The 22,519-nt window shown below is 38.9% G+C and overlaps 2 protein-coding genes across 4 annotated transcripts in view; both read right to left on the bottom strand.

The window, feature by feature from the left end:
- ZNHIT6 (zinc finger HIT-type containing 6) overlaps positions 1 to 12,546 on the bottom strand; it is a 30,439-nt gene extending 17,893 nt beyond the window's left edge. Inside the window, exons 1-8 of the mRNA XM_032117509.1 lie at positions 12,471 to 12,546; positions 11,163 to 11,228; positions 10,963 to 11,069; positions 10,793 to 10,878; positions 9,475 to 9,578; positions 3,400 to 3,468; positions 2,525 to 2,605; positions 1,946 to 2,026 (exon numbers count right to left, since the gene is read on the bottom strand). Coding sequence (XP_031973400.1) covers positions 1,946 to 2,026; positions 2,525 to 2,605; positions 3,400 to 3,468; positions 9,475 to 9,578; positions 10,793 to 10,878; positions 10,963 to 11,069; positions 11,163 to 11,228; positions 12,471 to 12,538 — 662 coding nt within the window. The 5' untranslated portion in view covers positions 12,539 to 12,546. The remainder of the gene's footprint in view (positions 1 to 1,945; positions 2,027 to 2,524; positions 2,606 to 3,399; positions 3,469 to 9,474; positions 9,579 to 10,792; positions 10,879 to 10,962; positions 11,070 to 11,162; positions 11,229 to 12,470) is intronic.
- A 915-nt stretch (positions 12,547 to 13,461) lies between these two features.
- Positions 13,462 to 22,519, bottom strand: part of COL24A1 (collagen type XXIV alpha 1 chain) — a 127,475-nt gene continuing 118,417 nt past the window's right edge. The window contains exons 54-60 of one of the 3 annotated variants that reach the window (XM_032118331.1): positions 18,800 to 18,835; positions 18,678 to 18,704; positions 18,446 to 18,511; positions 17,531 to 17,699; positions 16,709 to 16,818; positions 15,403 to 15,618; positions 13,462 to 14,919 (exon numbers count right to left, since the gene is read on the bottom strand). In XM_032118331.1, coding sequence (XP_031974222.1) covers positions 14,773 to 14,919; positions 15,403 to 15,618; positions 16,709 to 16,818; positions 17,531 to 17,699; positions 18,446 to 18,511; positions 18,678 to 18,704; positions 18,800 to 18,835 — 771 coding nt within the window. In that variant the 3' untranslated portion in view covers positions 13,462 to 14,772. The remainder of the gene's footprint in view (positions 14,920 to 15,402; positions 15,619 to 16,708; positions 16,819 to 17,530; positions 17,700 to 18,445; positions 18,512 to 18,677; positions 18,705 to 18,799; positions 18,836 to 22,519) is intronic. The other 2 variants (XM_032118332.1, XR_004241841.1) reach the window with 2 other exon arrangements.

The raw sequence follows: 22,519 nt of genomic DNA, 5'->3' as shown, positions 1-22,519 counted from the left end.
AAAACCTAAAGAGCACAAGAGATAGTCAACTTCTGTATTAAACTGGTTTCTTCCAAACCTTCTTACATACTTCACTTCCAAACAGCTTAAATACTACACTTGAAAAGATTAAAATGTGGATTTTATCTACTATTACAAAACCAACTTTTTCCTTCTTTCCTAAAAAAGGAAATGTGAAAGACCACTGCTGATACTGTAGTATAAAGGTCTTTTCAGCTCCTCACACCACCCCACCGGCAAGTAGGCTGGAAGGCACAAGAAGGTGGGAGAAGACATAGCAAGGACAGCTGATCCCAACTGGCCAAAGGAATATTCCATACCATATCACACATGGTCAGCACATAAATTAAGGGCAAAGCTGGCCAGGGGCTGCTGCTTGGGAACTGGCTGGACACTGGCCAGTGGATGGTGAGCAACTTCACTGGGCATCACTTGTTTTTGTATATTCTAATTCTTTTATCATTATCATCCTTTCCTTTTTTGTGCTAATAAACTATCACAACACAAGAATTTTAATTTTTTCTTCCTGATTCTCTTCCTCATCCCACTGGGGATGTGGGGTGTTGTGTGAGTGCCTGAGCTGTGTTTAGTTGCCTGTTAGGTTAAAACATGACATCCAGTCAGCAGGGACCTCCTCAGACCCCAAGGCCTTTAATACATGATCAAGAGAGGTCTTACTGTAACATCCAATACCTCTTTCAGTACTCTAGGATGAAACCCATCAGGCTCCATGGACTTCTGAACACTCAGCTGAAACAGCTGGTCCCTTACAATTCCAGTGTTCCACAAATGAGAACTCACTATTCCCACACTTATAACACTCAGACACAGGGTACTGGTCAGTCCAAAGCCTTTCATGTTTTCCCCCCGCTTATAAGAACCATGGCTCTGTATCTTCAAATTCACTTACAGCCAACAGATTTCTAGCTGGCAATTCTGATGGCAAATGTTACAACCATATTTCAAATAATGATTGCAAGGAGAAAAAATCAATCAACATCATTAAGAGTTTGCACTTGAATTTGAACTGGAAAGTACATTACACATTTTTTAGTATTACTGGGAAAAAAACCCAGCATAAACTGGAAGCTAAGTTACAGCTAAAATTCTTTTAATATACCTTTATTCCCCCCTTGGAAATAATGTATCATATTTTAGGGAAGCATACTATTTACATTTGTTACATCTGAAGACCAGAAGGTACTTTCAGATGCCTAACTAGGAATCACTTGTGAACCACAGTAAGTTATGATACTATGCTGATACATATCCTTTTCAGCAGCAATGACAACAAGATGGAGTGTTCAGAACGGTATTTATATTAGCAAAAAGTATTTATTTAAAGTTTGATTTTGAAGTTCAAGATTATTGTCTGTTCTGGAAACAAAGAAAACAATTCTGCACAAGCCTGAATTCCGAAGACATAAAAGCCCACACCCAGAAATACGGTAACATGAAGAGTGATGAGCAAGTAACTTTGAGAAAAATGTGTAATTTTAAATGCAGTGACTGGGTTGTGATAAACACATAATTTTTGCTGCAGTGATTTAAAATGATAACTCTCCTTGACTATCACTTCAACTCCCTGAGGGAGGTTAACATATCCAGAGAGGAACTTCCAGACAGGAAGATCTATGGGTCAATACAGTTCTTTAGCATTTTAACACAAACCTGTGTTCTGTTACACTGGCACGGACTTCTGCTGAAGCAGTTTAGGTAGGGGCTTGCTTACTCAATAATAGCACCAAAATGTCAATGTTGACATATTAAAAGACAAAGAATCAGCATTTTTGCCAAATCATTTTTAAGACCATTTGTAATTACTCACTGAAGTTTAATCCATGAGATTATGTAATCTCCAACTGTAAAATTAAAGACTAAGAAACATGTTAAATTCTTTTGTTATTTTTAATTAGTAAGCACACAAACTGAAGAACCACCTCACCTGATAGAGTTTCGGCTCCTGTTTTCTATTTTCATTAAAATTCGTACATCTGACTGAGGAGATGCTGTATAGATTTTTAATCTGAAAAAAAAAAGGCAGCAAAGACGCAGAAATGATGTACAATGACTTTTCTTCCCGTCATCCATAAGATATGTATGTCAACCGCCAAAACAATGTATTTTTTTCATGAAAACAATAATTTGTCACATATTGTTTCCTATAAATGAGGGTTATAATTATTAGTATGTTTTTCTAATTATTTTGAAGATGTAAATCCTCACCTCCACTGAGGTTAATTATGGTTACATTTTTCAGAATTATAATTGCTTTACTTGGTCTTTAAGCCGTGAGTCAGTTTCTTAATGTTTTGCTGGTTTAAATTTGGTGGCTATACCCCAGGGTTAGTTGGTTGGTGAATGTTAGGATGGTTTTCACCACAGGAATTAAAGATGTACTGCTGACTGGGAACTCAGCTCTGCAAGCTGATAATGCAGCTAATTTAAGCCATTTATTCAGAACCATTCCCTTCTTTTATTAGTGCATTATATCAACTAGGCAGAAAAGTTATTCAATACACACCTTTGACAAACTACAGGATCTGACTCCACTGGATCAATGTATGGCTTGAGGATATCAGCAAGTGTTTTATCATCAGGCACCCTTTCACCAAAGATAAAAATCAAGCATGTGAGACATTGATCATCATGTACACAAATAACTGTTATGAGTCACTTGGAGGAAGCTGTATATTAGCATGTTATAGTGGCACAGTTGAGTAGTTCATGGGAGGATCATAGATGTGTATCAATACTGCACAGATATGGGCAGCTTTATCTCAATTTCAGCACTGGGATTTCACAGGCACATACGAGGAGTAAACAGATGCATATCTCTAGTTTCTAACCCTGCAAAAGAAACACGCTGTTCCTGCAGCCCTAGAAGCAGACAAGGGCATACTTCTCACCTCCCTTCAGGCTAGGAAAAAAGGAGAAACATCTGTCAATAAAAGCTTATTTTTTTGCCTTTTCGAAACATGTTTGTGGACTTTCCTACAAAGCAAACAATGCAACCATTTCACCCTGTATGAAGGTCAGCTCCACAGTGCAGGTGAGGAGAGGTGGCAAATCTTGCTGAACATCTGCTCCATGAGAACAGAATATGTTAGGTGTAGGGGTACTGCTATCGTGAATATACAACCTCTCTATTTACATAAATAAAAGGACTAACAACCAAACATTTTGCCTGATTTGAAAAGTCTGCTAGCTTTCAAAGAGGGAAAGACTAAACAACTTTCAGTATTTTTTAAACTGAAATGCCCTTTTAATTAAGACTAAAATTAATACCTGAGTTTACCTTGTATAACAGAACTCAGTAAGAACTGATCAAAATATTTTGCAGTTCAACTTCAGCAGATTAATTTAAACCTTATAAAAATCTTTTTTAAAGCTCTGTACCCTTTTAAAGTGTATTCAGCATGACAGTGAGGAAATACGAGCTTCAAATGCCAGTAGAACTTGTTCTCCCTGAAAAGAAAAAGAAATGCATATTCTTAGTGTTAGTTGGTAACAACTACTATTTATTTTTTCGATGATAAAGCTTGGTAGCCGACAGCATGGGTGCAGAAGAAAATACAGAGTTAAGATTTTGAATGGCTTCAAAGAGTAAAAGGGGTGTGCAGAGAAGCTGAGATGTTCTTTGAAAGATGTAATGCTCCCACATCCTGCTGAATTTCAAGTCCTCATGGGATGAAAATCTGTTCCTTACAAATATAGTAAGATATCACCCATTAACTGATCAACGGTATTTCACATTTTAAAAGGGAGAATATTCCAGCTGCCCTTTAATTTCAGAAAAGGAAACTGCTTTTTGGCATATCACCCAGGAGAGATTACCAAACCTCTGCAACAATAATAGCCAGAGCCCCAGCTGAGGCCAGGTCCTACGGAACACAGGGGACTCATCTTTTCCCAGCAATGATGGCCTCAAATGTGTCATGGCCAGGGAGGAAAGTTGCCTTCTGGCATAATATGGACAAGAGAAGTCAGAAAGAACAAACATTTTACAGCAAGATCGTAAAACTTTTGGTACAGACGAAGTGATGTCACATTCCCTTCTTCTGTATGTTAGCTGTTATTTTTATGAGGCATCTTCCCTTTCCAGCTAGCACAATGAATACCTGAGAAAAGAAGCTCCTGAAGCATAGTTCGAGACTAGTATCACCTTAAGAAAGGCAGTATTAGGTAGAGAGTACTTTGCTACATCAGGCAGTCTCTATTTGCCTTTTTGTTCATTTGCAGAAAATCTGCAGAAACCTTTCTAAAAGATTCCCCTACGAGAAAGCACAACCTAAAAGGTAGGTTCCTGGCCTTTTGCTCTGGTTTAGAAATTCACACTCATGACAAACAGCAAAGATTTAGAAATCAGAGCTCAAACACCTGCGAAGGACAGGGACATCTAATGGTGTCTCTTTTTTAACTACTTTTTTAAACATTATTTAAGACCAATGAATCATTGTATCCAGGATAATCACCCTCAGTTATGCAAAAATTCTGGTCTACAATCAAAAGTAAACACAGTGTTGTTCCAACATGTTGTTTAATTTGTTTATCAGGCAGATGAAACATCATCCAGCAGGTTCTAGCTGGCTGCAGAGATGAGTGTACGTGCATCCACCAGCAAAATAGTAAACTTAGGTGCTATGATCAATTAACTCTTACAGCAATTTTTAAATCCAAGCACTTTTTATAAAGTGAGATTATCAAATAAATAATTCCCTTACCTAGTTGTTCCTAGGAGAAAACTGAGTTTTACAGCTGAACTATACTTTCTGGAGTATAAGTAAAATCAGACGTATTAGTATTTACCAAAAAAAGAGCAAGCAGGAACCCCCTTCCCAAGAAGGTAATAATTAGAATAAAAAGAATTAATGAAGCCCAGGGTCCCCAAAACAATGTGTGCCTCAGCAGAGTTGTGCAGCATGCCTTGTGATTCCTCCTTTCTCTCTGCTCATGTTTGCTAAAGTGGAGAATGAGAGTGCCTTCCTTGAATGAGAAGGTGAAATTAGAGAACATCAGGTCTGAAAGAGGTAAGACGACCAGAGCTGGAGGATAACACAGAAAACATTATTAATCATACAGCATATATATAAAATCAGAAGCTGGCATAGTATTTGGACCCATGATTTTTATCCTGTTTTGCATATTGGTATGATAGTCTAGAATTACCAAATTGCAAAATGTTTTTAAATAACTCGAAATCATTGAGTGGAATTTTGGGAGTTTTTTGCAAGGTCAGGGAAACAAGGTTTTGCAATTCTTACCTTGACAGCTGAAGGAAGCACCAGTGATACCATACACACAGAGTAAACTGGAATACCAATAGGGTTATGTAACCAGTTCAGTTCCCTTGCAATTAACAAGCTTGTGATTCCTCTCAGACACATTAATATCTGCCATTTAACATGGAATGGTATTATTTCAAAGCACTTTCCCAGGGAGACCTTAGTAAAATTTAGTAAGCTTTAGACACAGAAATAGGGTCACCACCATTAGCTGAAGGAAACACTAATGATAGGCACATTCATTAAAATGTTTATAAGGACTGTTCAGATGAGGGTTTTGTTCTATATTATTAACTAACATGAGGCTTGCTAGCATTTTTTCCTTTAACTCACCATCTTCCACAATTTTTTCAAACAGGCCATGTTTACCTATTCTAAATATTTGAAGATATAACCCTTTCTGTGATACTTTGATCTTTAAATCAAGACAGCCAAATCAATGTGACAAGACAAACCATGACACAGCTCACAGAAACATGCATGTGGCCCAGAGGACTGTCTCTAATACAGGCACTTGAAAAAGAAATGCTCCAGAAAAGTACTTTAGCTATCTGCTATCTGTTGCTAGGAACACTCTTCACGTGTCTGTACAAACGGTTGTCACACAGCACATCCTCATTTCACATGCAAGACTGGTTCCCTGTGGGCTCACTGAGGCAGACTCAGTTCATCATCGCAGCTGAAAAATCAGCTTAAGAGGGTTCTTCTCAGACATCTGCCCCGCCTCCCCCTTCCAGGCACAATCTAGTCTATGGAATAGTGCACAGAAAGTGCTGTGAAGCTGAAGTTAAAAAGTTCATTTCTTGTCAAGAAGTTCCACTATGAAAAACAAACTGTTTGATTTTTTTCTCAGCAAATGAATACCAAAACTGCAATTAATGACTTCATCTCTCTTCAAAGTACTCTTGCCTGGAAGTAAATGGCAAGCAGAAAGAGGCAAGACAGATTAAAAACAGGATAAAAGTAAGAAAGAGGAAAAAGAAGCCTGGAACAGGATAGCCTCATACTCTTCACTGTACAATGAAGTCTTGAAAAACAACCTGCTGGGTGCCTGTTGAAGTGAAGCATCCCTCACCATCACTGATCTGTGCCCAGAGAACTTGATGTCAACTGTAGATGCTATCAAAGCTGCTTTACAGCAAGTTCTGATTAAAGTTAGATATCCTGGCTCCAGATCTCACTGACTTCATTTTCCATTATGGCTCACTGGGGTAGTATTTCCTTCAAATACAACAGACATGCACTATGTTCATTTTCTAAATGAAAATGCCTCATTGCGTAAGTCATCTGCACTTAAGTAAGCTCACTCCATGAAGCATTCCATGCCACTCTGCTGCCATGGGCTGGAGCAGGGCAGCACAAGCTGCAGAGCTCAGGGAACTGCACTGTCCCATTTCAGTATCACTACATCATCTCCTGCCAGCGTACCAGGAGCCATGGACTTGCAAGCTCATTCCCCACTTCCCATTTGACCTGATGGCTGGAGCTTCCCAGCTGATGCTCCTGCTGTTGGTTTCAGCCTGGCCTCATCCTTCACCCCTTTCCCAGAGGCTTCCTATCCCAGCAATTCACCCCACCAACTCCATGGCAGAACATATCCAGTCGGGAACTCTCAGTTGTATTGAAAATAAGGGCACCACAGGAAATGTATGGTGAAGCAGTACATTAAAAATAATTTATGAATAAGAAGTCAGATGTACCATGAGTTAACACTGTGGACTCAGACTCTACTTTCTAATGACCCTCCATTACCTAGATATTCAATATTACACATTAGTCTAATCCCTGTGTTGCCCAGCATTGGCACGTATGCTTCCACAACATCAGATTTAGCAAACAAACTCATGGAATCCAGGAAATGAAGAGTCTGGTTAACACATTGAAATGACACAGATCAGTCCTCCAGCACTGGCACAGGCAGGGGATGACACAAGAACACATCTTGTACTTCCTAGTTTTGGACTACTCTCATTCCTGCCTTGTACTGCCCAACAGCTTGGCTCACAGGGAGAGTGTGAAGAGGACATGGGAGAAGCCTGTTCTCAGTTTTCCACGCACAGATGTTGAGCAGCTTCCAGCCTCCACCCTCTGGAGCAATCAGTCTATAAATCTTGACTAACAAATAGCATGAGAAGGGGCTCACATCTACAGGAGAGGGACACACCAGACCCTGAGCACTGTCAGGTGCTAAGCTCATATAATAGATATACGACTATTTGCGCAGCTTTACCTCATTCCAATGTGAGATTTAACAAAATGTTATGGGTGTCACAAAGTCCCATGAGATAGGTGCTAAATGCCTGATATTCACTGGTTTGATCAAACTTGATTCCTTAGAATCCATTTAAAGAGAGTAAGCAGAACATGCCAATTAAAAAAACAAACCCAACAACCAAAAACCAAAAGAAACCTGCCCAAAAACCAGATGTTAATTTTTAATATGCATCACTGAATTTGAACAGCCAGTGAAATAATTCCATGCCTATTTGCCAAGAAGTCACCTTCTTTGCCCCATCCTCTTAGTTTTTAAATCTGCTTCTACAAAACCAACAAAAATTACACAATACACATGAATGTGTAATTTGCTCAAAGTTTAATTTGTCCCCAATGCAAGCTATGCTTCAGTGTGTACCTAAAAAGGCTTTCTAGAGGAAAAAGAACACGGTACATGAAGGCAAATGTCTGTCAGCACAGCTATGTACCATGCCCAGGATCTTCCCAACAGCGTCAAACCTCCCTGTGTCTGCCCCCTTTCTGTTCTTCTGTCCTCTTAGCTACTGACCCCAGCATTCCTGGGCTTCCTGCACTTGCTCTTGAAGGCTACTCCTTAGCCTAAACCTGTTAAGCGTCTTTATTGTTTTATTCGAAACATTAAGGAACTTCCCTGTTAAAGTGAAACTCAACTCTAAGCCTGAGAAACTTTTTCCAGCATGAGGCTAGTAAAAAGGATCTGTAAAAGGCAGAATATGCAGCCAAAGACGGGGAAGTCAGTGCAGAGGGAGGCAACCTCTGCAAGGTCTGGGGCAGACCTGGTCTGTTCTGAGGGGAGACCTATAAATCTGGGGCAGAGAGACGAGAAAATACCTCAGATTTCCTTTCTTTCCATTGGTTCACCCTGGGTTTTCTTTAACAGAACTGATAAATATGTAACTTTAAAAGGTTACACTTCTACATCTATTTGATGCTAACGTTCTGCTAAAAACTACTTTATGCGCAAAACCAAAGCCCCCTATGCTTTTCTCCAGAACTGCCTAAACGATCCAGGTGTGTGTATGGAGCAGTTTCCAGGTGGGTTATTACTCTGTCAGAGACAGACCTCTGGTGGCCAGCCAGAGACTGACACTGCAGAGTGCACAGCTCCGAGAACACAGGGAAAATGCATCCTGAAAACACAGCTTGCCACCAAAACTGAGACCATGAACAAAACAAGTAAAGGAGCCATCAGGGGGATGTGAGTCATCAGGGATCTCCCTGGTGTGAGAAGCTCAGAAGGCATTTATATTTCATCTCAGTATATCACTGAGTTGAACTGTAGACCTGATTTCTGTCACAACGAAATACTTTGTCATTTCTTTTATTTTTACTGTGAAAATACTTTGAAACACAAATTCCGAATATAAGAGAAAAACCACAGAGTGGATAAAGGAAAAAATATTTAAATTTTCCTTAGCCTTCTTCCTGAATTCGCATCTGTCTGTACTTGTCTCTCTAAGCTGTGCTGTATCAAACACTCACGCTCTCCAGCACAGCAACTCCCGTCACAGAATACAACACAGGTACTGAAGCACCTCCTCAGATCTGAAGTCAGCCTTTTCAAAGACAGGGACTTGTGCGAGCTTTCTACATCAATCCCTTAGAATAAACCTCTAAAGAAGCATTTTCTTCTTCCAGCAGAAAAACTAAGTGTTAATTAAAAGGAAAAAAGCACAACAGCACTGATTCTTCCTATCGTTACTCAGTGTTAGCATTTTTCAAAATACAGCATGAATTATGTAAGCCTTTAAACTGAGCTCAACCAACCTTAAAAAAACAGAAAACCTGAAGCATAAAATATTAAATAGTTTTTGAAAAAAAAAAAAAGTGCATCTAACAGATTTTAAAGCAAGCATATTGGTATGAACTCAAATTCTCATCATTATATGCTCAGTAAAAATAAAATATTGCTGACTGTAACCAACTGAAGACTCACATGAAATTGAAGGTGGTGGAATTTTCTCTTCTTTTTGTAAATCCAACAGGCAGTGTCTTTAGCTCAATATTACACCCTCGAGCTTTGTTCCTCAAGCAGTACAACTGGCAAAAAAATAAGACCATTTTTTTTAAAAATATGAAAATATTAAACCCATGAAAATTGAACAATAAAAAGCTGTAGAAAAGGCCATATTTAATTAAATACTCTGAATTTTTAAAAAACCAACCTGAATGAAAAAAAAAATGAAGTAAGCCTAGAAACTCTCTGAAACATTTTCGTAAGTTTTTTTATTATTAAAAAAGAACATGCCAATTATCTCCTCATTGTAAAAGTTCTTTAACACACCATGAAGGTCACAGTGTGACCACTGTGGGTGCAATACCACCACAACGATGCTTTTTGGGTTACAACCCTGCTGGCAGAAGGGATGCACAAGCACCATCCCAGCCACCGACAAATTCTGATTTGAAGGTAGCACTAAGGGCATCATCCCATTAACATGCCCAGTATCACACCCCTAAACCTGCTACCCATGCAGGCTCACCATCTTCAGCACAAATTTTCAGGACATCATGGTGCTAAATACACACACACACAGAGTAATGACTCCAGCCAGAGAGGAAGCTGGAATCTTCTGAATTTATTCTGTTATCAGTGTAAATTCTGAGTTCAGTGCTGTATTTAAAGATATCTTCACAAGACTGGAAAATAAAATGGCCCTGATGCCTTTTTGTGACTTATCAATGAGTCTAAGTACTTTGGAGTAGACTTGGTTGGGCTTTTTTGTTTCATTTGTTTGCTCACTGTTTTTAGTTTGGGGAATGTGTTTAGTTGCTGAAAGAGCCTCAGCAAAAACCCCCCCTCCCTTAGAAGGCTGGCTTTTATATCACTGTTGCTTAGATTTATTCTTTGAGGAGCTCTAGCTGCCTTCATTTGGTATGTAGGGAAGCATGTAAAAATTTTTAGGCAATTAATAAATCCACTGTTTATCTGAGAAGTGTGTACTTCTGTGGAGGTGTCAGGAAACATTCAGAATTTCTTAACTCACATCTATCATTCAACAGCAACAGTGGTCATGCATAAATTTTAAGAATGCATATAGTTAGCAATCTATTCTTCCAAGCAACTGGATGTAGCCATCTATTACTGCATAAACCTAACGACTTCTTTTGATTTCTGTCTCTAAAATTCAGGGTCATTCATACCTTCGTAAGAGAGGCACCAGCTCCAGAGTCTGGATTGGGACTGCCTCAGTGGGAATTCAAAGGTAGCCTACCCTAACTCCAACACAGCAAGAGGATAATCAAAAACTTACAAGTCTTTTTGTTGCTGGACTATGCACCATACAATGTCGAGCAGCAGCATCAGCTGTCCTTCCTACATCTTCCAGGAAACGATAATCTGAAGGTTAAAAAAAACAAAGAAAAATGTAGCGCCAACCTAGTAAAACCAGGGAGTCTTAGAACACACAAGGTATGTTCTTACCACTCAAAAGGTTCAAGTCAGTAAATTCATTTACTGAGATAAATGCTGTTTTATCCCTGACTCCGTTGCAGCTCAGTGCAAGCTTATGTTTCTTTACACACAATAGGCTGAAATGACAAAAAAAAAACCCCAAAACATTAACATGTTCAGCATGAGAATGGGAAAAATAATCAAAACTATTTAGTTCAGATAATAGATACCTGCACGAATATTTCATGCATCGTGGACATCTGTACTTAGCTTCTTCTTTGCTGCAGGTTTCACACCTGAAAGAAGCAAAAAACACTTCTCAATAATGCAGCATTTTTGCACCTGACTGGCCTATAAAAATGTCTGCTCAACAACCAGGCACTAGGCCATCCATCAGCATTTTTAGGAAAAGCTATGTGCACCTTGAAAGGAAAAAGAGAAAATACAAATGCCCTGGATTAGGAAAGGTGGCAGACAAAACATAAGCTATGTGGAGTATCTCCAAACATATACATATTAAAATACAGTAGATGCCTGAAAGAAAAAAAACAAACCACGTGCTAATTCCAGAATTGGAAGCATAGCAAGCCTTTATCAGTTTATGCTTTGTGGCCTGGTTGTATCAGTGCTTTTCTCCTTTTGCCTCACCTGTAATGTGCACTGTACCATGCTGGCTTATAATATTCCCAGTTTTAGGCAGATGGAAAGTAAATTTCAAGGATTCACACCAAAGCCTGAACAATGCATCCCATTTTTTCACTGAAACAAAAAGACCATGACAACATGGTCAGCCAAACAGCTTCTGGCTGTCAGCTGTGCAAACTCCAAAGTAAGGGAACCTTTCAGGCACAAATGTGTAAGCCTTACCAGTATAACAAACAAATATCAATGAAAAATTGAGTTCCTCTACAAAGATGACCATGTGTTTTAAACGAGGCTATTAAAAAAGATGTTTCTGCCATTCTTAGGAAAAAGTTCTTGATATGTCAACTGAAATAATCATCCTTATTATTTTAAATCTGATAAATAAAAACGAGAAATAGCATTTCTCCCATATCAGTCAAGTTTTCAAGAATAGTACAAAGCCACCACTTTCAACCATTAGGGGATAAACGTCAGCCCTAACCCATTTCTCTTCCACTCCCCACCACGTGCTCGCTGCTTGCTGGTAGCGAGGGCCTGAAGAACAAGTTCAGCAATACCATCTCCTGACGAGCTCTGTGTATTAGCAGCACGAAGCCACTCCAAAAACCAGAAAAAAAGGTTTCAAACACTGCAGACCAGAAGCGGGGAGTTACTCGGAACAGGGATTCCCTCTCCGTGCTCTGCAGGATCTCCGCAGTGCCCGCTGCCCGCCACCGCTCCAGCGAGGCTCTGCCCAGCGGCCGCTCGCTCGGTCGGGCCAAACCGCGGGGGAGCAGCGCGGGGGCTGCAGGGCACAGGGCCGCTCGCCGGGCCCCCGGGGCGGGCCCGCGCTGCCCGGGCTGTCCCTCCGGGACGGCGCTCCCGAAGCCCGTGCGGCCGCTGCCGCGCCGTACCTGTGCAGGGCCATCTTCCCGCCGCCCGCCGCCCGCCCGGCGCCGCCGGGCCCGTCCCGCTCCGCCATGGCCGCGCCGCGGGGCCTCACGGGGCGGCGCGGGGCACGCGCGGCCTCTGCTGCGCGGCGGCGCCGCCTGGCGGCCGCGAGCCACAGCGCAGCCGCACGAGGCGATCCCGGACCCGGCGCTCCGGGACCTGCGGGAGTCCGGGGCTGGTGGCCCGGCCAGGGAGGGTTCCCAAGGCTCCGAGGAGGCTTCCCAAAGCACAGAGGAGGCTTCCCAAAACGCGTCCCGCGCCGCACACCAGCACGCTGCCAAACGGGTGCTTCCGCCCCACGGCGCGACACTCCCCATCCAGGTGACACGGGACATCGCTCTTGCCTGGCGGTGCCCCGCTGCCCCGCTCCATCGTCCCCGCTGTCTGCATGGGATGTGCGGCTTTGCCTCAACTAAGGAAATGCACATCCGAGCAGCCTTATAAGAATTTAAGTTCCTCGTTTTTAAAATAGATAATTTCTGAGATGAACAACTCCCAAAAATAGGGCGAGATTAATAAAAATATGCATGAAGCAGACATTTTCTAAAAAAATTATAATCTTACAAAATACCCCCAAACACTTGTCAAAACATCACCTCCAAAGCCAAACTAAGGGCAAATGTCAAATCATAATGTCAGTGCATTGATATTGAAAATGCAAAAAAGTGAGACATTTTCTCATCTTTTTGTAGTCTGGTTTGATCTTTTGTTTTATCAGATTTTTCTCGAAGTGGTCAAAAATGATGCTTTGATACAAAATGTAAGGTGGGATGTGCATGTACCTTACTTTGCAAAAGCAAACATTGTCCCTCTGGCAGAATTCCACGACACAGAGCACACCTTCCCTAGGGAAGAGAAGCACTGCCACCTAACAAAAGTGCCCTTCCAGAGGATTTTCATCATTTCTAAGAATGACCTATACAGTATGAAACAGAATAGTAAAAGACAAACAGATAGCTTGGAAGCTTACTTTATTGTACTTTGGTGGTGTGGTTTCTTGCAGATCAAGACAGACAGGTTGTTTGAACACTCCCGGGCTCCCCCAAATACAGTCTGGTATCACCTTGCTGTGTACTCCCGAGCACACTTTGAATTGATAATAGATAGAGGCATATCAATGTAAAGAGTGCTTTTCCTAATGGTAAAACTGTTCTTTTTTACTAAAAAAAAAGTTCATTGAACATTTTAATCTTAGTTTTAAAAACTCAAAATGATCTAATAAATTTTGCCAAAAAAAAGGAATTTCTAAGAGGATGAAATGCTGATTATCATTTAACAGCAGCCATTCAGAAGACACGCTGTAGTAGGTTTTTTCAGAAGTTACAAAATATATACAGAATATATCATCTTAAGATGGCTTTGGCATTAACAATGTTAACTGAAATACAGAATTTAAAAGTTAAAACTACTTTATGCAGCTCTTCTACAACAATTTTTACAATGGCTGTAATGCAAACCGTTCTGACTATATGCGCCCTATACAATATGCTGTCTTATACACCATTTCCAAAATAGTACACAAAAATATTTTAAACACAAAATCCACATAAATAATGTTTTCATTATGTGAAGTATGTGACCAACGGTTTAAAACAAGTACCTTTACAACAGAAACATATCCTGATGTAGCCAGCACATACAGTCTGAAAGATAAAAAGGGACTCAAATAATCTGTTAAGGCCACAAGCACCCTGTGTTATGAAGAGCACCAAGGCAACACAGACAGGGAACACAAAAGAGGTAGTGTGCCATCTGTTCAGATGTGTGTGTCCACAAAGGACTAGAATAAAACAACGTTTAAGAAAAGAAGACGTATTGTACTGTACTGTGGGATGGTTCACTTTTCATATAAAAGCTATTGCACATTTAGGAGCATTAGCAGGTATTGCTCCTTAGTATCATATGTCTCCAGCTCTCCTCAGGATGGTTTTTGTGCAGTGCTGTAAAAAAATCGCTAAGAACACTTGATGTCCTGAAAAACTCCATGTTCAGATAATCCATTCCAGAAAATTATGCAAGGAAGCACCGAGAAATTTATTTTTAAATACTTTAAGAAAACTGCCTTAGTCTTTTCTTTCTTTCTTTTATTTTTAATGCCATTTCTCCTTAGGAGGAAGTCTTTTTCTTCCTGAGATTCTTTAACCAACAACACTTGAAACGATTCTTCAGTTTCCTAGTAATTTTGCCTGTAACGGATCATTACTTTTGTATTCAATCTGTGCAGAAACTCCATGCTGATGCAAAAAGAAACCTAGGACAGAAATCCTAAAGGAAGCATACTGAGCCACTTTCTATGAAGTGCTGCTGTCCTGGTTTGAGATGAGGAAGTGCATTAACTTGAACAACTGGAAGCTGATTTGTGTCCTGAGTGTGAAAAAAGAACTGTGTCTTACGCCAGCTGCCATCTTCAATCTGAAACACACAGGAGAAGCATATTAGAGTCACATAAAAGATGAGCTTCAAAACACAAATGAAAATTGTGCTTACAGAGCGAAAGAGAAGCAGTGCACAGAAACATTTCTTCTCTCATCAGTTCCTAAAGAAACTGTGTAATTTAACAAGTGCCATTTCTAAAGCCTGAATTTTCATTCTGAGCGTAACTGTTCCTGAATTTTCCTGGAGGACCTCCCTATTTCTGTGCTGATGTTTTCATACAGTCTCAAAATGCATGAGACATAATGCAAACAGCAAGTACAGATACCCTGTATCACTGCAATTGCTTTTACCCTTGAAGAGATGCTGAATTCAGTATCTAAAGGCTGGCATACGCAGAGCTATGCAAAGAAGCAAGCTATAAGGTATGGGAATCTAAATAATTGTTATTTATTTGCAGAAGGTTAGTAACATCTAAACAGTACCTCCATCATAATTAATGCTGCTGCTAAAAGTATTTACCATGCATTCATCCAGAAGCACTTTAGGTTCAAGTAGCGTATTTGCTTTAAATATTTGACCGTTCCATCCTTTGAAGGTAACCGATGTCTTCCGGCCACCTGCTTTATTTACTCCCCACATCGGTGTGTTCAGACAATGGACTGTGATGCTGTGGGTTGCTTCTGAGCTCAGTAAATGAAGGAAGTTCATCTGCACTTTTCCAACACCAAACTCCAGCTAAATTCCGAGAGAAAAGCATTGTCAGACTTACAGCTGGACTATGCTGAATGGCCACAGTGACACAAAGTGCCATGGACATGTAAGTGTGGTGTTCAGGCATTGGAGCATGTGTACATGTTTATATACATTGGGGTCAATGCCAAAGAGCATGATTTGCATTCCTCAGCAGAGATGTTATGTTCTCTTACAGTGATTACTGTAAACAGAAGCTTTCATAGGACATTTTCAAAGCTTAAATATAAACATTTGCTAGTGCTTACAACATTGCTGAAGCACAGCTGGCCAGAAAACACTATTTTTAAATAAGGAAACTGAAACAAATGCTTTTGTGATTCAAACAAAGATATTAGCAGCAGCAGTGTTTTAACTGAAGCCACATCACACTGCTGTTTAGTCTTCTTAGACCACAGGTTCCAGCAATACTGATAGCCCATTACAGATGCAAAAGTTCATACGTATATTTTGATTTTAGACAGAAAATATAGTAACTCATTACTCAAGAAGAATTTCTCCAAGACCGCTTCATATTCAGGGTTCTTCCACATGTAGGAATGCATATGTGAACTTCACAGTATTTTTGAAGCTCTTCAGTGACTACAGTATATATACAGAACTTCACAAACAGAAAATTTCTGCTCCCAAGAGTTCAAGAACTACATGTAAGGAGGAACATGAACTAATGATGTAAAGGAAACGAGTCCCTCCTTAACAGCATTTAAAAGTACCTAAGTGTTGGAAAGCAGTAGTAATTTCATCCTTTCTATTGTAACAACCTCAGCATCTCTATGCTTAGGTGCCCTGAGTGATGAGATACTAATGTGGCTTAGAAGTATTTCAGGCTTATTTTTATGCCTTGTATAAGAAAGTATAAAGCAAAACAAAATAATTTTATTGGCATAGTGAGAATTACTAACATATATAGTCTCCAGAAAAACTGTAACTTCTGTACCAGAATGTATAACATGTCCTTCCACAAAGATGCACAACAACCCCCCGAAATCTAACACCTTTCCATGAGTTAAGTAAGCAAGCATGCATTTGTTTAGAGTTCAAGCACAGACACAGTGTCTCTAGAAGCAATGCATACCTTTGTCACAGACAATGGTGTTAAACATGTCTGACCACCTGCAGTGAAGTTGCAGAAAACTTCAATGGCATCAGAAGGACATCCAATATTTGGGTCAATCCAGTATTTTCCTGTTAGTATATAATTTCAGACAAAAAATAAAACCTAAATATAATTACTACTAAATAATTTGCTAAAATATTCATACTTCTTGGCAAACATTACATATGTTATCACCATACCTTCACAAGGAAATGAAAGAAAAGGAACATGAAAATATTTTCACTATTAAAATTATACTAATAACAGATACTGAGAAAAATGACTGTAATAAACCACTTCTGATTACAGTTAGAATGGCATTACATGTTTAAAGAGGATGGGGATTTTATTTGAAATATTGATTCGGGAACTTCTGAGATACAATGACTGCCAGTGTATCTGACAGTGGTAATGTATTGTATATAATTTTCTCATTAGGAATCTAGAATCTGGTCCACACAAAATTCATTGCAAGATTAGCTATAAATTCTTGGAAAACTTCGAATCACAAAATTGCAGTCAGTTTCAAATTTTCTGGATACATCTGTTTACTGACAGATAGAATCTGTCTAATATTTATATAATATTAGTTATCTACATACTTTCACATTTAAAATTCAGAAATTTTATCTTAAAGATGAAATATAGATAGTTGTGACAGGCGTACTGCAAGAGAATACAATAAAAAAGAATAAAAACATTAAATATAGCACATCAGAATTTTAATGTAGAAAGCAGCATTTGGAAGCAACACCTTTCAAAGGTACTTGTGTTCAAGCTTTAGTGAAAGTGGACACTTACCATCTGACACTTTACGTTCACAATTAAGCAAATCCCTGCAGATACGTGCTGGGTTATCCCGTGTGCCAAGAGGATTCTTGATGCTGTGCAGTAAATTGCTAAGGTAGTGGAGCGTTTTGAATATCTCTGTACTGTGATCTAGTAAAGTTACTTCAGTATTCTGGTATTTCTGCCAAGGGCCATTAGCAAATGTGTTACCACAAAGAAGTGTCACAACAACAGTAAATGCAGTAAGAGTCAAATGGCCATTGAATAGCCAGACACAATCAAAGTGTTTATATGAATGCAATCAGCCATGTAAAACAACGTAAGGATAACATACCCCAGTAAACAAATTAGTACATTTTATTAAAATTGTCAGAGCAGTGATGTTAAGGCAGGTTTAGGTATGCACATTTGTCATTATGACACATTAACATAAAAATATGGATACAGGGGAAAAAAAGAAAAAAAAGGCGCATTTTTAAAGTAAACTTAGAGGTTTCAGATTTTGAATACTGAAATCTACTCTGAGGCTTAACCTAGAAATTATGTGCAAATTTATTTGACTTCACCCATGTAAGGGATTTTCTTGCAACCAGTGTGGCCAGACACATATATGTTGATATTTTTTTTGATCAAACCCTAAATGCCACTATAATTATCTGTCTGAACAGATACAGTCCACTATGTGTGATAGGCAGTAGATGTTCATTACTACCAATCATGATGAAAGGTAGAAGTCTTGCTGTTTCTCTTAATTTCATTTCCGCTATGTCCTGTAAATCCTAGCATGTTTCATTGCATTCTACAATCAATTGTTATCTATTATTCGTTTTAAACTAAGTCTTTGAAAGGAAACCCTGTTATGTCCTCAAAAAATAAAGTTATAATTGCATACCCTCTATGATATTACAAATACATTTAAATATATACCTCCATCTGCAAGGCAGCATTTGACTCAAACAAAGCTTGAACAGCAGCATTGAGATCCACTTGCTTCTAAAAAAGAGGTATTTCAGAATATAAAAACATGAATAAGAATATACAGAAATGCAGGTGGTAAATTCTTTGAGCACTGGCACAAGTAGTACATTTGAAGAGGATCCTGTTATTTTCACTTTCGATAAAGCACTGTGTTGTAGGTAAAGGTTGTTACAGAATTTACCCTTGGTCCTGGTGGTCCAGGTGGTCCCTGGAAAATGGGAAAAAACAGATATTAGGTACTTTACATCTTTATATAGTGCAGTCAAAATGGAAAAACACAGGCACAGTTTTTTATGCACTTACAGGTGGCCCAGGCTGGCCCTGCCGTCCCTGAAGCCCCTAGAAGAAATGGAGATAGAATGCAACAGTTACACATTAAAATCTCTGGTTTTACATTTATGTATTTATTAAATCACAAAATGCCCAATGTGTATAAGGAAGAAGGTGTGATACCAGCTGTGGTAAAGCAGTAGATTATTAGTTACTATTGTTAATGCACCCTGCTCTGTTAACATATGAATATTCATGTTGGAATTGCTGTGTTGTCTGGTTACTTGTTTCTCCAATTACTTCTGGTATTAAGGGAACGTTAAAAGTCATAGAAAGTATTAATATATAATGCGCTATACATTATGCCAGTGTTGTATGTGTGTTGACAATATAAGTACTAGAAGGGGTAAGTAATCACAAAAGCATTGTAAATAATGTTATCAGTAGTTGCAAAAAACTAACTGCTCCACTTTAATCCATGAGCATGTGCCAGGCATTTATCAGTTTAATTCATTAGCAGTGTCAATTTTCAGCCAGAGCATGTTATGTTCATTGTTTTACAGTGATGTGGCAGGCTTCCTTTTTATTCAAGAAGTTATGCCCTTATTTTCTCATTGTTAAGTGGCATCATTTTAGTGTGTAGGATGATTGCAGTGGAGAGGAAGAGAAGGAACGGCTGCTTTTCCTTAGCTTACAGTGCCTACAATGCACATAGCCTTAAATCTGAGTTTTAGGCTGCCTTAGGATTGAACATGGACCTTTCCAATACAATAAACCCATCTGGGTTATTCTTTCTTTAATCAACTATTCCCATTAAGATGGAATGGTTGTGAATATTTAATAACATGCAATGACATTTGTGTCTCTGTTAGATTCTTATCTTCAAGCTCTATATACTCAAAGTTTCTAGGAGCTGTTGTAACATAAACAGTGGCACAAATGATGGCAAGGAAAAGAATAGGTGGCAGCGCCTTAAAAAGAGAAAAAGAGAAGGAATGAAAGGCATGGGCTAGATCTGCACCTTAAATTAGTAAAAACCTTTCAACACAGCTAAGTCAATTTAAGCAGAACATTCCTTTGTCAGTGCTGCTTGTACCAATTACTTGACCACAATAAGCTGTTCCAGCAAAAGCCCTCATACATCAGTGTGGTCACGCTAGTACTAAATCTCTGCCAAAAGAGAAATGATCTGATGTGACGTGGTCATGCTGACAAATATTGTGAAACTGATCTAGTCAAATAGGAATTAAGTTGTAAATAACTTGATTTAGTAATAAGAAATGTTTCTGTTGTGAGATTTCACAGCAAGCAAGATCTGTGTGTCACTTCATGCTACAACTGCTGAACTCAGGCTGTGCTCAAGCTGCCAAAAGCAAGGGCAGCTAGAAATTGTTAAAGAAAGGCCAGATTCAATCTAACATGAACTCATCTATATTTTTTAAGAAAAGGATCTCAAACAAGATAGAAGCAATGTACCTAAGTCACGAGGCTGCAAATTTTCACTTCTTAGGAGAATGTAATCTGCATTTCTTACTCTCTCTAGACAGTCTCAGACCTACTCCTAAGGCAGAGCATGTGGTAGTACCAGGGAATGCATCTGCCAGGGGTCACGATGACAGCTGCACACATGAAGTTTGTTTGTATGTCACCTGCCCTGGCCATGCCAGAGGGGCTCAGGTGCTGGATTATGAAGGGTGTGAAAAGTGGGGGCCATCATTTAGTTCCAAGCACCAGCTCTATACAAGGCTCTGTTGATGGACTGTAAATGGCTTGTATGTGTTCTTTGGAGAATAGAGGAAATTCAAAACTGAAGCAACTTCTGGGTGTTTAGATAGATGATTTTCTGATACTTAACCAAGAAGACCTTAATAAGATAAGGCCTATGGATTGTAAATATTGCCAGCTTTTCAACTGATACATCCTGACCTTATTTATGTTTCATCCACTTACACCTATAGAAGGGACTGGAAGCCATCTTTCAGGTAAAAATTTAATGATTAACATCTTTATAAAAGATGTTAATCATTAATGTTGGAAAATGGAAATAAAAGAACAAGTAATTTTAGCATATGTAGTACTAATAGTATGGAAATCCCTGTGGGATGTGTCAAGTATCTAGCTTTCTTTTACTCTTCTGAGTCTGATTATTGCCCAGCTGGAAATTTTCTTTTAAATCCTATTACTATTAAATATGCATAAAATATTGTTGTTATTCATTATTACAAAACTGATTTGAGCTTACAAAGATTTTGGCGTAGTTCTTCAGCTGTTGCAAATCAATTGGGTTTCAGAGAGCCATACTGTTTTATGCCAGCTGGGAAGGCTGACTCCACATTTAATTTATCAGATCACGTGCTCAGGTGCTGTTAGACTGCTCCAGGATACCTTCAGTCACATGTGAATATCTTACTGGCCTGTCTGATCATGCTTGGCCAAGTAGGTTTAGTATAAAATGAAAGAGAAAGTGTGAAAAAGAATCTTGAGAAACAAATTTTACATTGTAAGGATGTATTTGTTTATCTTGGTTCAGGGCTTGATTATGCAAATACCAAGTCAAGGAAAGGTACAAAGTCTCCAACAGTTTGTCCCTAGGTAACCACTGCTCTTGGATGAATAGATGTCCTTGTTCTGAATGCTGAGATTTAGACATTCCAGTGTATTTTTCAGATGACCGAATGCTTCAGTTAATGTTCTGTGTTCTTGGCATGTGTCACCATTTTAAGACTCAAAAAGTCTTGGGACAAGAGCAGTTCAAATTTATAGTGGTTTTTGAGATAGAACTGAATGTTTTAAAAATAAAAACCTGCACTGTTCCAATGAGTTTAAGGTATTTTGCAAAAGAGGAATGTCATTTGTCTCAATCCACTGTGTCCTTGCCAGTAAAACCCATGGGGGGAAAAAAAGGTAAATACTGAATGCTATTTGTTAACTATAGTGAACTACTTTGCAGAATATCACATTTCTTAATTGCACCAAAACTTCAGAGAGCTACAGCAATTATCTTTACAAATCTTAAAAACATAATGATACTGCACAGAGTAGGGCTTTTACCAATGTTCTTTCTTTCTGCTGCAGAGCAGAAAAATAAGGCTAAGTTACACTTTTCATGGACTAAGTTAATTGCTAAATGTTTTACTGGAATGTTCTGGATTACTTTTACAAATCTACTTAATTTAACCTTTGAGCGCATTAGAATTTAAGTGAGAAAAGTGTAATTCCAGTTCATAAAAACAAAAGCAGAGACTAAACCAGTTAGTTTCAGTGTGTTCTTTAATCACTTCATTTGACTGAACAGAAGTTCAAAGGCCGAAATCCCAATCTTTTTCTAATGCTGAGAGGCCCTGATTTTACATACAATAGTACACAGGCTCAACTTTGAAAGCATAAGCAATCCCAAGGACACTAATATTTTCCAAGACTTTTAAAATTCTTGAAGACAGTATTTTAACAAAGAAGAATGTGTGCTTCACCATTGACCTCAATAAGAAGACATGATTTTACATGCCATGTTTTTCTGGGGATAGAAGGACATTTCTTTCTAGTAATGAACTCTGTAACCCTGATGGACTAAAAAATATAACTAAATATACTAGAAAAAGGTTAAAATCTATGTGATTCTAGGAAGAATGCCAATATAAATCTTAAAGGTATAAATTAAAGCTCAGGATACACAGTTGGATGAAAAAAATTTGGTCTCCTTTGTGTGTGAAAGTAGTTAGAAAGAAATCCCTTTCTTGGGGGAAAGTAATGCCT

The sequence above is a fragment of the Corvus moneduloides genome, chromosome 9, assembly GCF_009650955.1.
Source record: "Corvus moneduloides isolate bCorMon1 chromosome 9, bCorMon1.pri, whole genome shotgun sequence".
In the NCBI taxonomy this organism is placed as follows: Eukaryota; Metazoa; Chordata; class Aves; order Passeriformes; family Corvidae; genus Corvus; species Corvus moneduloides.
Note: the sequence above shows the minus strand (reverse complement) of the source record. Positions and strands in the feature narration are given on the sequence as shown.